Here is a 14,353-nt window from a genome sequence, read left to right as displayed (position 1 = left end):
AAAAAAAAAAAAATTTTTAAAAAAAAAAAAAAAAAAAAAAAAAAAAAAACAAGAATCTTGTCAAACGAACTTCGAACCTCCGTCACGAACGCCTCTCTCATCCAAATGTACATATCTACACGCGCTATTTAACAACTGTCGGACTGGGTCGTGTTCCATTTTCACACAAGGTCGTGTGTTTTTTCTAGGACTGGCGGTCGACTATCGCGATAACGTGCAGCTGCGCGGCCATCCTCGTGGTTGCAGTGTGGACCGTGAGGACCACGTCCCACGAGAAGCGGAAACCGAGTTCGAAAAATGAGACGACGTCGAGGAACAAACCGGATGTTAACAGCGAGGTGAAGTCAAACGCGGAGGGAACTGAGGAAGAGAACGAGGAGGGAACGAGGGAAAGCGAGAAGAGTAATGAAGAGCGTGCGTGTGATGACACGATTAACGAACTGCCAGATCCAAATTGGGAGAAGGTTGGCGAAATTCAGGAATTGTACATGTACCCGTTGAAGTCTGGCCGAGGGAGGAGCCTGAGGGAATGCGACTTCACCAATTGGGGAATCAGTTGCGGGGATCCGGGCAAGTTCAAGCTCAGAGACAGGTAATCAAACGTTTTGTGATGCTGAACATTCTCTAGATGTAGGGGATGCTAAATAAATAAAAATAAAATTTCATACTTTACATTGGTATTGTTATAGTGTAATATTTTTAATTTAGAACCTTGGTTTTAGAGTTAATGTTAGGCATCAACTTTGGGATATGTATCCTTGTTTTTTCTTTTTTTTTTTTTTTCTTTAGTATTTCAGATTAATTGTGTTATGTTACAAAATTCGTTTATTATATGTATATTAATTTTCACTATTTATTATTACATTCGTTTCTATGTATATCATAAACTTTGGGATATACCTTGGTTTACAGTATTTCAGATTAATTTTCACTATTTATTATTACATTCGTTTCTATGTATATCATAAACTTTGGGATATACCTTGGTTTACAGTATTTCAGATTAATTTTCACTATTTATTATTACATTCGTTTCTATGTATATCATAAACTTTGGGATATACCTTGGTTTACAGTATTTCAGATTAATTTTCACTATTTATTATTACATTCGTTTCTATGTATGTCATGAACTTTGGGATATACCTTGTTTTACAATATTTCAGATTAATTGCTTTATGTTGTATATCATGTTTATGTATCACGTTATGTTACAAAATTCGTTCATTATATGTATATTAATTTTGACTATTTATTATACATTTGTTTCTATGTATATTGCATCATATTAATATTTTTAGTGATGATATTGATCTTAATATGACACTCAATGATGCTCTTAATATTATATTAGGCACAAGTGCTTTGACATAAAATTCATTTACCCTCTATAGATTACTCGATTAATCTAATTTTTTGTAAAAATAATACTCAATATTAACCAAGAACCATCATTCTTCCTTTATTCAAGTTTGCCTTAACCTGAATCTCCAACATGCACACAATTATATAAAAGTCCATCATTTCCATTACTTCATCAAAAATTGTACTTCTTTCATCGATAAGCATTAGTAAGATTTTTATCTATATTTAAGCATAATATGCGAAAATATATGAAATATCCAAAGAACAATATTAATCACAATTCTGTGCAGAAGAAACGATCCATTTCTCTAATTATGTTCATGAGCATTTAAAAAATCCATATGAAAGTGCATTTGTATGTAATTGCCAATCAGTTTCACTGAAGGAAAGCGACATACTATTCTAAATACAATAGACCCAATTATGAGCATTGATTATAAAATCCAAGAGCCCCCTTCCCAAACGGACCAAAGATGAATCCCCTGCTGTTCATCAGAATGTTTCTAGTGTACAACGAGGAGACTGGACGCTTTCAAACCGGGAGGCAGTATCCAACGTTGATCCTAGTGAGCCTGTCCGCGGTGGACGAGACTAAGGTGAAGTTGGAGGCTGTTGGGATGCCCAGCGTGATCTTCCAAGTTCCAAGGAACCCGGAGAACGCTTCTGAAGCCGTTCAGTGCACCATGTGGTGGGGAGAGCCGGTGAAGTGTATCGATTGCGGCACAGAATCCGCTGAATGGTTGTCGAGGTTTGCGTCTATCTTCCCTCCTCCATTCTCTTATGTTGCAATATATATTGCACTTAATAATATAATAATGTCAATATACTAATATTAATGCTATTATATTAATATAATATAATAATATAAGAACATTAATATACTAATATTAATATTATTACATTAATATAATGTAATAATATGAGAATATCTCAATATACTAATATTAATATTATTACATTAATATAATGTAATAATATAAGAATATCAATATACTAATAATAATATTATTACATTAATATAATGTAATAATATGAGAATATCTCAATATACTAATATTAATATTATTACATTAATATAATGTAATAATATAAGAATATCAATATACTAATATTAATATTATTACATTATATTAATGTAATAATATAAGAATATCAATATACTAATATTACTATCATTACATTAATATAAAATATTGTATTAATATAATATTATATAATTATATTTATAATATTAATATAATATAATTATATATTAATATTAACTTATTAACATTAATTATCAATAGGAGATTAAGAGATTAACAAAAATTTTAATTTCTATTAATTGGTAATCTCTCAAATTTATATACTCTTAAAAATTGTTTTCACTGATTAAAAATTTTGTATGCACTTTTCACAGAATATGAAAGAGAGAACGGTTAGCGAATAATTACCACAACTTTTATCTAGACCTTTTTTTTTTTTTTTAGAATCAATCGGAATTAGAGATCTAATTGAGATGATTTCTAATGAATATTCATAATAAATTTCACACGACAAAGAAAGATGATCTGAAATCTATAACCAGCCAAAGTGTTTATTAATGAAATCTACATATTCTCCAGATTTTTGACCGGGACGACTTCCGGTCTTCGATTGGGATACACGATGATGGACAAAAGGAACGTTTTCGTCGAGCCGTGGAAGAAGTTCACCAAAGTATACCAAACACTTAGGAACGAAGACACTGTAATTGCTTCTTTCATTTTTTTTCTTCTTCTTCATTTTTTGGAATCTTTTTCCTCTCTACCAACGAAAGAAATATTTCTTTAGGGCCTGTTCAGCGATTTGGCCAGCTACATGCTAATGACCACGCGGTCGATGGAGCAGTTGAACGAGAAACTAGAGAGACCAGTGCCTGCTCTACAATTCCGTCCAAATATTTTGGTGTCCACGCAACAACCATTCGAGGAGGATCAGTGGGAGTGGATAAAAATCGGCGAACGAGTGGTGATCAGAAACGTCAAGCCCTGCACACGGTACAGTAAAAATATATTTCAAATAATTATTTAAATAATTCTTTCAGACATTGAGATATAATAATAATTAATAATATTATTTATATAATTAATATAATTAGTAATATTATTTAATAATGATTAATAACTTTTATTTAAATAATAATATTTATTTAAATAATTCTTTAGGACATTGAGAATTCATTTCGTGATAAAAATTGATTCTCACAGGTGTAAACTAGTGGGCCTGAATCCAGAAAATGGTGTAATGGACAAGGAGGAGCCGTTGAAAACTTTGAAATCGTAAATATAATATAAAACGAAGATCATATCACTTTCTGTTGATAGGCTGCGGATTTTTGTGCGTGTTTGAAGAGAATTTAAAGATAGAAAAAAGAAATATTTAAATGATACTTAAAAATATATAAAATACAGAAAGATACAATATTCTTCGTAACTTTGAAGTGGTTGAAACAAACCTATCAGACATTCAGGTTCCTCTTTTCTTAATTGTCCTTGCACAAAAATTCGTAATCTATTTATTAAGATAATCTAAGAATTTTCACATATAATTATATTAATATTATATTAATATTTAAGATTTAAATATTATATTAATATTTATATTATATATATATATATTATAATTATAATATTATATATATTAATATTTATATTATATATATTAACATTTATATTATATCTATATTATATTAATATTTAACTTTTGTTAAATATTAACTTAGTTTAAGTATTAAGTAGTTTAAATATTAACTTAGTAGTCAGAAGAAATATCAGAATTAATTTCAGAAATTTGCCTCTCATTCAATTTAATCACTCGGAAACTAAACTTAATTTTAGTTTGAAAGTTAGTTTATCAGAAAACGAAGTTAAATTTAATTTGTCAGAATTAATAACGAAGAAATATCAGAATTAATTTCAATATCACTTTTAAAATTTAATCAATCAGAAAATTAATTCAAGATTCATCCAACGAATTATTTTCAAAATTAGTCCCAAATCAATTTTCATCGAAAAACTCTAGCTTTTTTTTATCGAATTGGTTTCTAATAATTCGCAGTTTCAGGCAGCAAGCCGATCCAGAACGGATATCTCTGGAGGGAAAGGCGCCAATGATGGGAATATATTGCGGCTTGTACGTCCCAGGAAGCGTAAAGATCGGCGACGAGGTGTTTGTTCACCGATCCAGTGGCTCGCCAGTGGAATTGAACCACCGAGAAGAAGAAGCAAAGCCGAGATAGACGAAAACGAGAAACTTAAAATCGCTTTCTAAAAATGGCCTTTTCTCTTTGAAAGTAGACACTCGAATCGCTCTGAAAAATGTCAATATATAGCAACAGGTATGAAATATAGTATTCTCAACGCGCCAGTTCAATCGAGAGCGATTCCAGGAACATTCAAGAGACTCCGAGACAATATAAACGCGCGATTTGTACGTTCGATTTATTGTTAATTATTGTTACGTGTACATCGGTTGTTCTAGAATAATTGGGACCGGTTCTCATTCGATGTTTATGGTCCCGTGTATTTTGGAACGTCATGGAAGTATGTTCAAAAGCTGTTTCGCGTCGAATAAAGTTTTCGATTGTTATAGAAAGTCTGCGTACATTACACCTGAGAAGGTGAATCTTCTCCTCGAAACTTCTCTTCTTTCGAAGAATTATTTGTCATGAAATTCTTGAATTGCGTAATTATGTCGAGGAAGGATGGCTCGTTATAAAATTTACGAAGGTTTTGAATTGTTCTTCCACTTGCGAGAATGAGAAAATATTTTTAGAAATATGGAAATTTAAAAAGATGGTAGGCTAAATTGAATTCTTTTTATAAAGGAAATTAGTATAATTTTACGATTATTTTGTGCAATTACTTTAGGAAGAAGTTGTTTGTTCACTCTATGCTGCTTTTTTTTTTTGTTTCTGCAAATGACGAAGCACTAAAGAAAGGAATTGACGATTCAAAAAAGACTCGAATCAACCAATTTTTTAAATTTGAACACATATTCGCTTTATCGCTCTCACTTATTTTCCAAAAAATCCACTTCATTTTTATATAATTTGATTAAAACGACCTCGAATCTATCACGACAATTTGAGGTTCATCGATCAAAACTGGTCAAAATGGCCAATATTTTATGCGAAACAGTGCACACTTTTAGAGATTCAAATGTAACAAATAATAAAAACTCTCGTACTCCGTTGTACCACAAATATTTTCTATTTTCTTTCTCTTTTCATTTTATTTCAATGAAATTTTCGTGCTTCGATCGTCGTTATATAGTTTTACTCATAGTTGAAAAATTGATTTACTCACTGAGACGAACGAGACGAACGAAAGATGAAGATGATCCCGAGATGAGTGACGCGAGCATAATTGCACTACGCGGACTACTGGCAATCACACAGTGGTCAGAGGCCTCGTGAGATAAGGAGAAATGGCGAAGGAGAAGGGAGAGACTAGTAAATGCGTTAACGACTTCCATCTCTTTCAGTCGTTTCATCTCGTACCTCGTCGGTGGTTTCATTCTTCGAGACGCGATACATTTACGCATTACGTGCAGTGATGTCGATCCATTCATTACTGGCGTTCGTCGTTCTTTCCTCTGGATATCTGACAGTTTTCTGTCAGAGTCCAAAGCCAGATGGTAAGTAGAATTTTTGGAAATCTCGTGTACGCACACGATCCTCGTGTCACAGTCTTCGCTTTCAGGAGATTTTTCAATTTTCTTGCAAAAAGTCTTTGTCAGAATTTTCATGTGAATGAAATCTTCAAATTTCTACTAGGAAATTTTAAAAAATACTTTTGAAAAGAAAATTATATATCAATAAATAATATATAAAATATATAAAATATTGTATATTTTAAAAATCATATAAAATATATAGAGAATTATATATTTTAAATATTATATATAAATATTTTAAATAGTAATATTTTTATATTTAAATATTTCAAATAGCACTATTTTTATATTTAAATATTTTGAATAGCACTATTTTTATATTTAAATATTTTAAATAGCAATATTTAAATATTTCAAATAGCAATATTTACATATTTAAATATTTCAAATAGCAATATTTACATATTTAAATATTTCAAATAGCAATATTTACATATTTAAATATTTCAAATAGCAATATTTACATATTTAAATATTTCAAATAGCAATATTTACATATTTAAATATTTCAAATAGCAATATTTACATATTTAAATATTTCAAATAGCAATATTTATATATTCAAATATTTTAAATAATATATAAAAAACTAAAATAATATATTAAAAAATATATATAATAATATATTTGAATCAATGATTTATAATTCATAATTTAATTAATATAATCAATATATATTTTATTAAATTCGTAAAAATCAGTCAATCGGGCTGATTAAAAACGTTCTAACTTTTCTTTTCTTTATAGATTTGTGAAAGATTTCTTTTGAAACCGACGGTGGTATTTTTTTTTCAAAAGTCTTTCTATTTATATTTTCTGGCATTTCGCGTGCGAAATTGCACCTTTCTTGGAAAATTTTCCATAGTGTCTCATTTCTTGAGATGATGATAAAACCATTCTGTTATCGATGTTGATTTTCGATTTTACTATCAATCTGTTAATTTGAACTTTGTCTTCAAACGAAGAGCGATCGTGAAATTTAGATATTACAGGTTTGCTGGCTAGTATAATTAAGTGGTGAGATTAAATAAAAGGAATAAGTCAAGAGTACTTGAGAATGAATTGAACGAACTAACAGAAATGAAAAGCAAGATGTGAAGCAAATTTCTAACTTGTTTCTAAATAATTTTGAATCACGTTTCAGTGAAAATTCTGCTTCAAACGATATAATATTCATATTTAATATTATAGTAATATTTAATAGGGTATTAATTTAATATTATTTATAACAACATTTAACATTAAACGTTAAATTTCACGTTTTAATTACAATTTCCTTGCAAATAATTCGAACGTAAATTTCATGTAAAAAGGAAATTTGAATAGCATTTCAGCATACTCTCGGTCACATTATGCCTCAGACTTCACCGGAAGTGCAGGCTGAGGCGGCCAGAGGCGTTGCTGAAAGACTGTTGGGGCAAAACCATGCCGGGAAATTCATGATGATCGTGATCCCCGAACTCGGTCCTATAGGAAAAGACACGTTTCTGGTAATTTTCTTTACATATTGCTGATTTGTCTTCTATTATTATATTAATTAATAGATATTGGTGACCAGGAAGTGTGCTTCCGGTTGGCGCCGTAAAACACGATAGACTTTATTTTCCTATATTCTCTTCTTGCACTTGACACACAGAGTGTAATCTCTGTATTGTTATAATGACCGATGAACTTCTAGTCAGTAAAAAATTTTAGTTTTAATTTTCAATATCTAAATACTAAAATTCTAAAATCCTAAAATTCTAAGATTCTAAGATTTTAACATTGTAAAATTGTAAAATTCTAAGATTCTAAAATTCCAAGATTCTAAAATTTTAAGATTCTAAAATTCTAAGATTCTAGAATTCTAAGATTCTAGAATTCTAAGATTCTAAAATTCTAAGATTCTAAGATTCTAAGATTCTAAGATTCTAAGATTCTAAGATTCTAAGATTCTAAGATTCTAAGATTCTAAGATTCTAAGATTCCAAGATTCTAAGATTCTAACATTGTAAAATTGTAAAATTGTAGAATTCTAAGATTCTAAAATTCTAAGATTCTAAACTTCTAAGATTCTAAAATTCTAAGATTCTAAAATTGTAAAATTGTAAAATTGTAAAATTGTAAAATTCTAAAATTCTAAAATTCTAAAATTCTAAAATTCTAAAATTCTAGTTTTAATTCTCAATATTCTAAAATTCTAGTTTCAAATTTTCAATATTAGATCAAGAAGAACGTGCTCGATCAAGTGGAAATCATAGGCAGTTCCGGCGTGGCTTTGGCCTGGGGTCTGCACTACTACCTGAAGAACTATTGCAACGTTCACGTTTCGTGGGAGGGAAGTCAGATCGAACTTCCGCCGACTTTGCCAGACGTTCGAGTGAAAGTCACGTCCAACGACAGGTATAGGATTTTAATAAAAAGACATAGGTAAAACGGAATTTTCAATGGTTGTTTCACAGATTTAGGTATTATCAGAACGTGTGCACCCTTGGTTATACCTCCGCATGGTGGCAATGGGAACATTGGGAAAGGAACATCGACTGGATGGCCCTTAATGGAATCAATTTGGCTCTTGCTTTTAACGGGCAAGAGGCTATCTGGCAGAGAGTATACCTCCAATTGAATTTCACTTCAGACGAGATTAATGAACACTTTGGCGGGCCAGCGTTTTTACCTTGGTAATCTTTCGTCGTATTCTTCGCTGCAATAGTCATCGTACAATTCTTCACGTTCACGAGAACACTTTTTGTGGTGACGAACATTTTATTGAATTATATTACACTCGTGTGAATACATATTTCCACGAAACAGGCTCAAACCAAATATTCGAGTTCGATGGTTTTTAGAATAACATCTCTCGTAAGTTATAATATAAATAAGTCATAACATTATATATCCATAAGTTCATTAACAGTTGACACAGTTGACACATACTCAAATTTCACGATTTTGAAAATAATCTCTATGAGAATGATTCATCGTGTACAGCAATTTTTCCCTAATTGTTTCGTTACATCTAAATCTAGAAATTATTGTGAATTCGTACTTTTGCTAACATAAATAAAACCAAATATTCAAATTCGATTCAAATTCACGATTTTGAAAATAATCTCTATGAGAATGATTCATTGTGTACTGCAATTTTCACCTAATTGTTTCGTTACATCTAAATTTAGAAATTACTGTGAATTCGTACTTTTGCTAACACAACAAGACCAAATATTCAAATTCGGTTCAAATTGATGATTTTTAGAATAACTTTGTCACAACATAATTCGTTTGACAGCAAAATTTTCATTCAATCTCTTCGTCAAGTGTGGAATCACTTACTATGGTTCTCATTAACACAATTAAACCAAATATTCGAGTGCCACGATTCTGAAAATCACTCAAAATCGCAGTGGAGCATATATTTTCATCTAATTTTTTCGTTTAGGTCTAGAATGGGCAACATTCGTGGTTTCGGTGGCCCTCTAACGCCGAAGTGGCACGAAAAATCGCTTCGACTACAACACCGAATCATCCAGAGGATGAGGGAGTTGGGGATCATTCCTGTTCTTCCTGCTTTCGCTGGCCACGTGCCCAGAGCTTTTCCCAGATTGTTCCCGAACGCCAACGTGACGAAAAGCACAGCTTGGAACCAGTTTTCGGATAAATATTGCTGGTAAGGAACGAAATAATAAAATTGGTGGTTTCGCGATGTTAATGACAAATGACCATCGATGAATCTTACGCATCTTCTCTGCAAGAATATTTGAATTTTTAGAAAATATGCTCAACGGAAGTGCATTTTATAATATTATTATTATTCTATCATTGTTCATAGTATTATTATTATTTTATCATTGTTCACAGTATTATTATTGTTCTAGCATCGTTTATAGTATTATTATTATTTTATCGTTGTTCATAGTATTATTATTGTTCTATCATTATTCATAGTATTATTATTGTTCTATCATTGTTCATAATATTATTATTATTCTATCATTATTCATAGTATTATTATTATTCTATCATTATTCATAGTATTATTGTTATTCTATCATTATTCATAGTATTATTATTATTCTATCATTATTCATAGTATTATTATTATTCTATCATTGTTCATAGTATTATTATTGTTCTATCATTATTCATAGTATTATTATTGTTCTATCATTGTTCATAGTATTATTATTATTCTATCATTGTTCATAGTATTATTATCATTCAATCATTATTCATACTATTATTATTATTTTATCATTGTTCATAGTATTATTATTGTTCTATCATTGTTCATAGTATTATTATTATTCAATCATTATTCATAGTATTATTGTTATTCTATCATTATTCATAGTATTATTATTATTCTATCATTATTCATAGTATTATTATTATTCTATCATTGTTCATAGTATTATTATTGTTCTATCATTATTCATAGTATTATTATTGTTCTATCATTGTTCATAGTATTATTATTATTCTATCATTGTTCATAGTATTATTATCATTCAATCATTATTCATACTATTATTATTATTTTATCATTGTTCATAGTATTATTATTGTTCTATCATTGTTCATAGTATTATTATTATTCAATCATTGTTCATAGTATTATTATTGTTCTATCATTGTTCATAATATTATTATTATTTTATCATTGTTCATAGTATTATTATTGTTCTATCATTGTTCATAGTATTATTATTATTCTATCATTGTTCATAGTATTATTATTGTTCTATCATTGTTCATAGTATTATTATTATTCTATCATTATTCATACTATTATTATTATTTTATCATTGTTCATAGTATTATTATTATTATTCTGTCATTGTTCATTATTTGTTCATTAAAATTAATCACTATTAAAATAAACGAAATTTTGATAATAAGAAAGTCAAAATACGACGAGCTTACTTTGTGCAGATTTTCGCGATAATATTAATTAATCGATAATGATAAGATTCGCCGATATATTCCTCATCGATTTGATCGTCTTTACTGTAATCTTTGTCAATCAGAGATAATCGATAATAATTCTTATTATTATTATTAATAATTATTATTAATAATCGCGCGAACAGACCAGTTTTCGTACATTTTGGACTTTGTTTTGAGATGTTATCACGTTTGTCTTATCACGTTTTTTCAGTCCGTATCTCTTGGAACCGACGGACCCGCTGTTTCAAAGAATCGGAGAACTGTTTCTGCAAACGGTAGGCGAAAAATCAGAAAGAAAATACTCTGTCGAGTGAATGATGGTTTTACGATGCCTCTCTTTCAGTACATCGAGGAATTTGGCACCGATCACGTTTACAACTGCGACACTTTCAACGAGAACGAGCCGTACACCAGCGAGCTGAGATTTCTGAGAAATGTGGGGCACTCGATCTTCCAAGCAATGATCAACGTTGATCCACAGGCGATATGGTATCGCGATGTATTAACAATCTGTTAATTTAGCTGTCGATTCATTAACAATTTTAATAATTTGCGCGAAGGGGCTGAAAATTTAGAATTACTTCCCTCGCTCCGTTATCTGAAATTGGAAATTGACAATGAATCGTCAATTTTATTACAAACGGGAGATCAATTCCACAGTTTAATAATAATAATGTTCTTTGCCTCGATAAACGTTTGACGAGAAAGCTTGAAAACCTAAGTTGAAATTTTGTAAATAATTTCTGATAACTACAAAACGCACGTAACGATCTTCAATTCTTGATCGGCAGTATAATATCTCTGATGCTACAGCTTGCAAATTTGGGAAACAATTTTAACTCATGCGTTTCGCTATTTTCCGATGCACGAAAGTGAATGTTATTATGTTTTCAAGGTTAATGCAAGGATGGTTGTTCGTCCACGATGCTGCTTTCTGGACAGAACCGAGAGTCGAGGCTTTCTTAACTTCTGTCCCACTGGTGAATACATTTAACCCTTTCTTTTAGTACTTTACTCTAGTATTTTTTTTTTTTTTTTTTTGTGAATACATGTAACTTTTTTTTTTAGTATTTTACTCTATTATTTTTTGTGAATACATGTAACTTTTTTTTTTTTAGTATCTTACTCCAGTATTTTTTATGAGCACATTTAACCCTTCTTTAGTATTTTACTCTAGTATTTTTTGTGAATACATTTAACCTTTTTTTAATACTTTACTGTAGTATTTTTTGTGAATACATTTACCCCTTTTTTCAGTACTTTGCTCTAATATTTTTTGTGAATACATTTAATCCTTCTTTTAATATTTTACTTTCGTATTTTTTGTGAATACATTTAACTCTTTTTGTAGTGTTTTAGTATTTTTGTAAATACATTGACCCCCTTTTTTCAGTACTTTACTCTAGTATTTTTTGTGAATACATTCACCCCCTTTTTTCAGTACTTCACTCTAGTGTTTTTTGTGAATACATGTAACCCTTTTTTTAGTACTTTACTCTAGTATTTTTTTGTGAATACATTTAACCCTTTTTTAGTACTTTAGTGTTTTTTGTGAATACATGTAATCTTTTTTTAGTACTTTACTCTAGTATTTTTTGTGAATACATTTAACCCTTTTTTTAGTACTTTACTTTAATACTTTTCTGTGAATACATTCACCCCATTTTTTCAGTACTTTTCTCTAGTATTTTTTATGAATACATTTAACCCGTTTTATTTACTTTACTTTAATATTTTTCCATACAATATATCGCCTAGAATTACGAAGCATTATCGTAGAAACAGAATTACACAGAAGTGTAGAAACCTCGGTGAAACAGGCATAGTGTTTAGTAAAAACATTTTGTAAAAGAAAATTCCAGAGTATTCAAATGTTCAAAAAAATGAAATAAATCTTCAGTAACAAAACGAAATAAAATAAAAGAACAAATAATAAAATAAAATTGAAATAAACGTGTTGAAATAAGAGAGAAATCGCGAATCACCCGATTATTATATCTGAAAGGGTGAGACTGCAACGCGTTCGAATGAACTATCTGAAAAATTCAAAAGAAACATTCAATATTCCTCTCAATATCTATTCTCAATTTAGGGAAGAATGATCGTGTTGGACCTTCAGTCGGAACAATTCCCACAGTACAACAGACTGAAGTCCTACTATGGGCAGCCATTTATTTGGTGCATGCTGCACAATTTCGGCGGCACTCTCGGAATGTTCGGATCGGCTCAAATTATTAATCGCGTAAGTTTCTCACGGATGCGCTGTAATTGTAAATACAAAAGAAAATAGTAGCAGATTCTTGGTTACAAGTAGAAAATATTTATAACACTCGGTTGGACATAACTATAAAAAATACAAAACGATTTCTGCCTACTACTTGGCTACTTGCTGCTACGATCTCGCGTTGAAACAAATTTGAACGCGTTTGAAAAATGACCTCGGGCGACAAAATTATTCCAATTATTCAACTTCACTTCGTACGCTTCGAAAATTTATTAATTCTTTCAATTACTTTTTAATTGTTTAATCTGCGCGACTACCGGTTATCTTTCAGCGAGTGTTCGAAGGAAGAAACATGAAAGGCAGTACAATGGTCGGGACAGGCTTGACACCAGAAGGCATAAATCAAAATTACGTTGTTTACGAGCTGATGAACGAGATGGCCTATCGCCAGGAACCCGTCAACTTGGACAATTGGTAAATAAATACACATGCACAGAGATTGAGATCTCCTCATTAAAGAAGAATTTTCCTAGTGAAAGAGTAACGTTTTCAGGCTAGAAGATTACGCCAGTCGAAGATACGGCGCGTGGAACGAGTACGCTGTTGCAGCATGGAAGAATTTGGGTAGAACCGTGTACAATTTCTCAGGCACCCGGAAAATCAGAGGGAAATACGTGATTACAAGGCGACCGAGCTTAAATCAGCTGCCGTGGGTAAGCTCGCTTCATTATCATTCTATTACATTTTCCTTTACACAGTTTCAAAGCTGCAGCAATAGTAATTTAAATGTACGACAGACGTGGTCGTCGCTTCATGTACATACCTTTGACAAAGATTTACACAATGATTAGAAAATATGTATAATCATTACCTTTAGAGTCCAATGTCGTGTTAATGCAATAATTTCTTTCCCCCTCGACAAAAATTACTTAGACTTCGTTAATTATTTACTAAGTGACATGGAACGTTGCATAGAATTGGTACGATTCGGAGACCTTTTACCATACTTGGCATCTGTTCCTCCAAGCAAGACACGGAAGACAAAACAGCACTCTCTATAGACACGATGTGGTTGACGTAACTAGACAAGCTCTTCAACTCAAAGCGGATGAAATTTACGGTGCTCTAGTAGAATCATTC

The 14,353-nt window shown here is 30.6% G+C and overlaps 2 protein-coding genes across 2 annotated transcripts; both read left to right on the top strand.

Annotated features, from left to right (window-relative positions):
• Nucleotides 1-41: 41 nt before the first annotated feature.
• Nucleotides 42-4,980, top strand: LOC122531938 (mitochondrial amidoxime-reducing component 1-like; the record flags this gene model as incomplete). The annotated part of the gene is made up of 7 exons (XM_043660274.1): nt 42-107; nt 189-592; nt 1,862-2,113; nt 2,970-3,093; nt 3,178-3,383; nt 3,594-3,665; nt 4,444-4,980. Coding segments are annotated over 7 exons (1,305 nt in total), but the record flags the coding sequence as incomplete, so codon positions are not given.
• An 874-nt stretch (nt 4,981-5,854) lies between these two features.
• Nucleotides 5,855-14,350, top strand: LOC122531920 (alpha-N-acetylglucosaminidase; the record flags this gene model as incomplete). Its single annotated transcript, XM_043660234.1, has 12 exons — nt 5,855-6,024; nt 7,390-7,553; nt 8,267-8,445; nt 8,505-8,723; nt 9,482-9,709; nt 11,201-11,264; nt 11,333-11,478; nt 11,885-11,969; nt 13,082-13,231; nt 13,545-13,687; nt 13,767-13,926; nt 14,189-14,350. Coding segments are annotated over exons 1-12 (1,782 nt in total), but the record flags the coding sequence as incomplete, so codon positions are not given.
• Between the last annotated feature and the right edge of the window lie 3 nt (nt 14,351-14,353).

Source organism: Frieseomelitta varia, unplaced genomic scaffold (assembly GCF_011392965.1).
Source record: "Frieseomelitta varia isolate USP_RPSP 00005682 unplaced genomic scaffold, Fvar_1.2 scaffold_428, whole genome shotgun sequence".
Taxonomy (NCBI): domain Eukaryota; kingdom Metazoa; phylum Arthropoda; class Insecta; order Hymenoptera; family Apidae; genus Frieseomelitta; species Frieseomelitta varia.
This window is presented reverse-complemented; position numbering and strand designations above follow the sequence as displayed.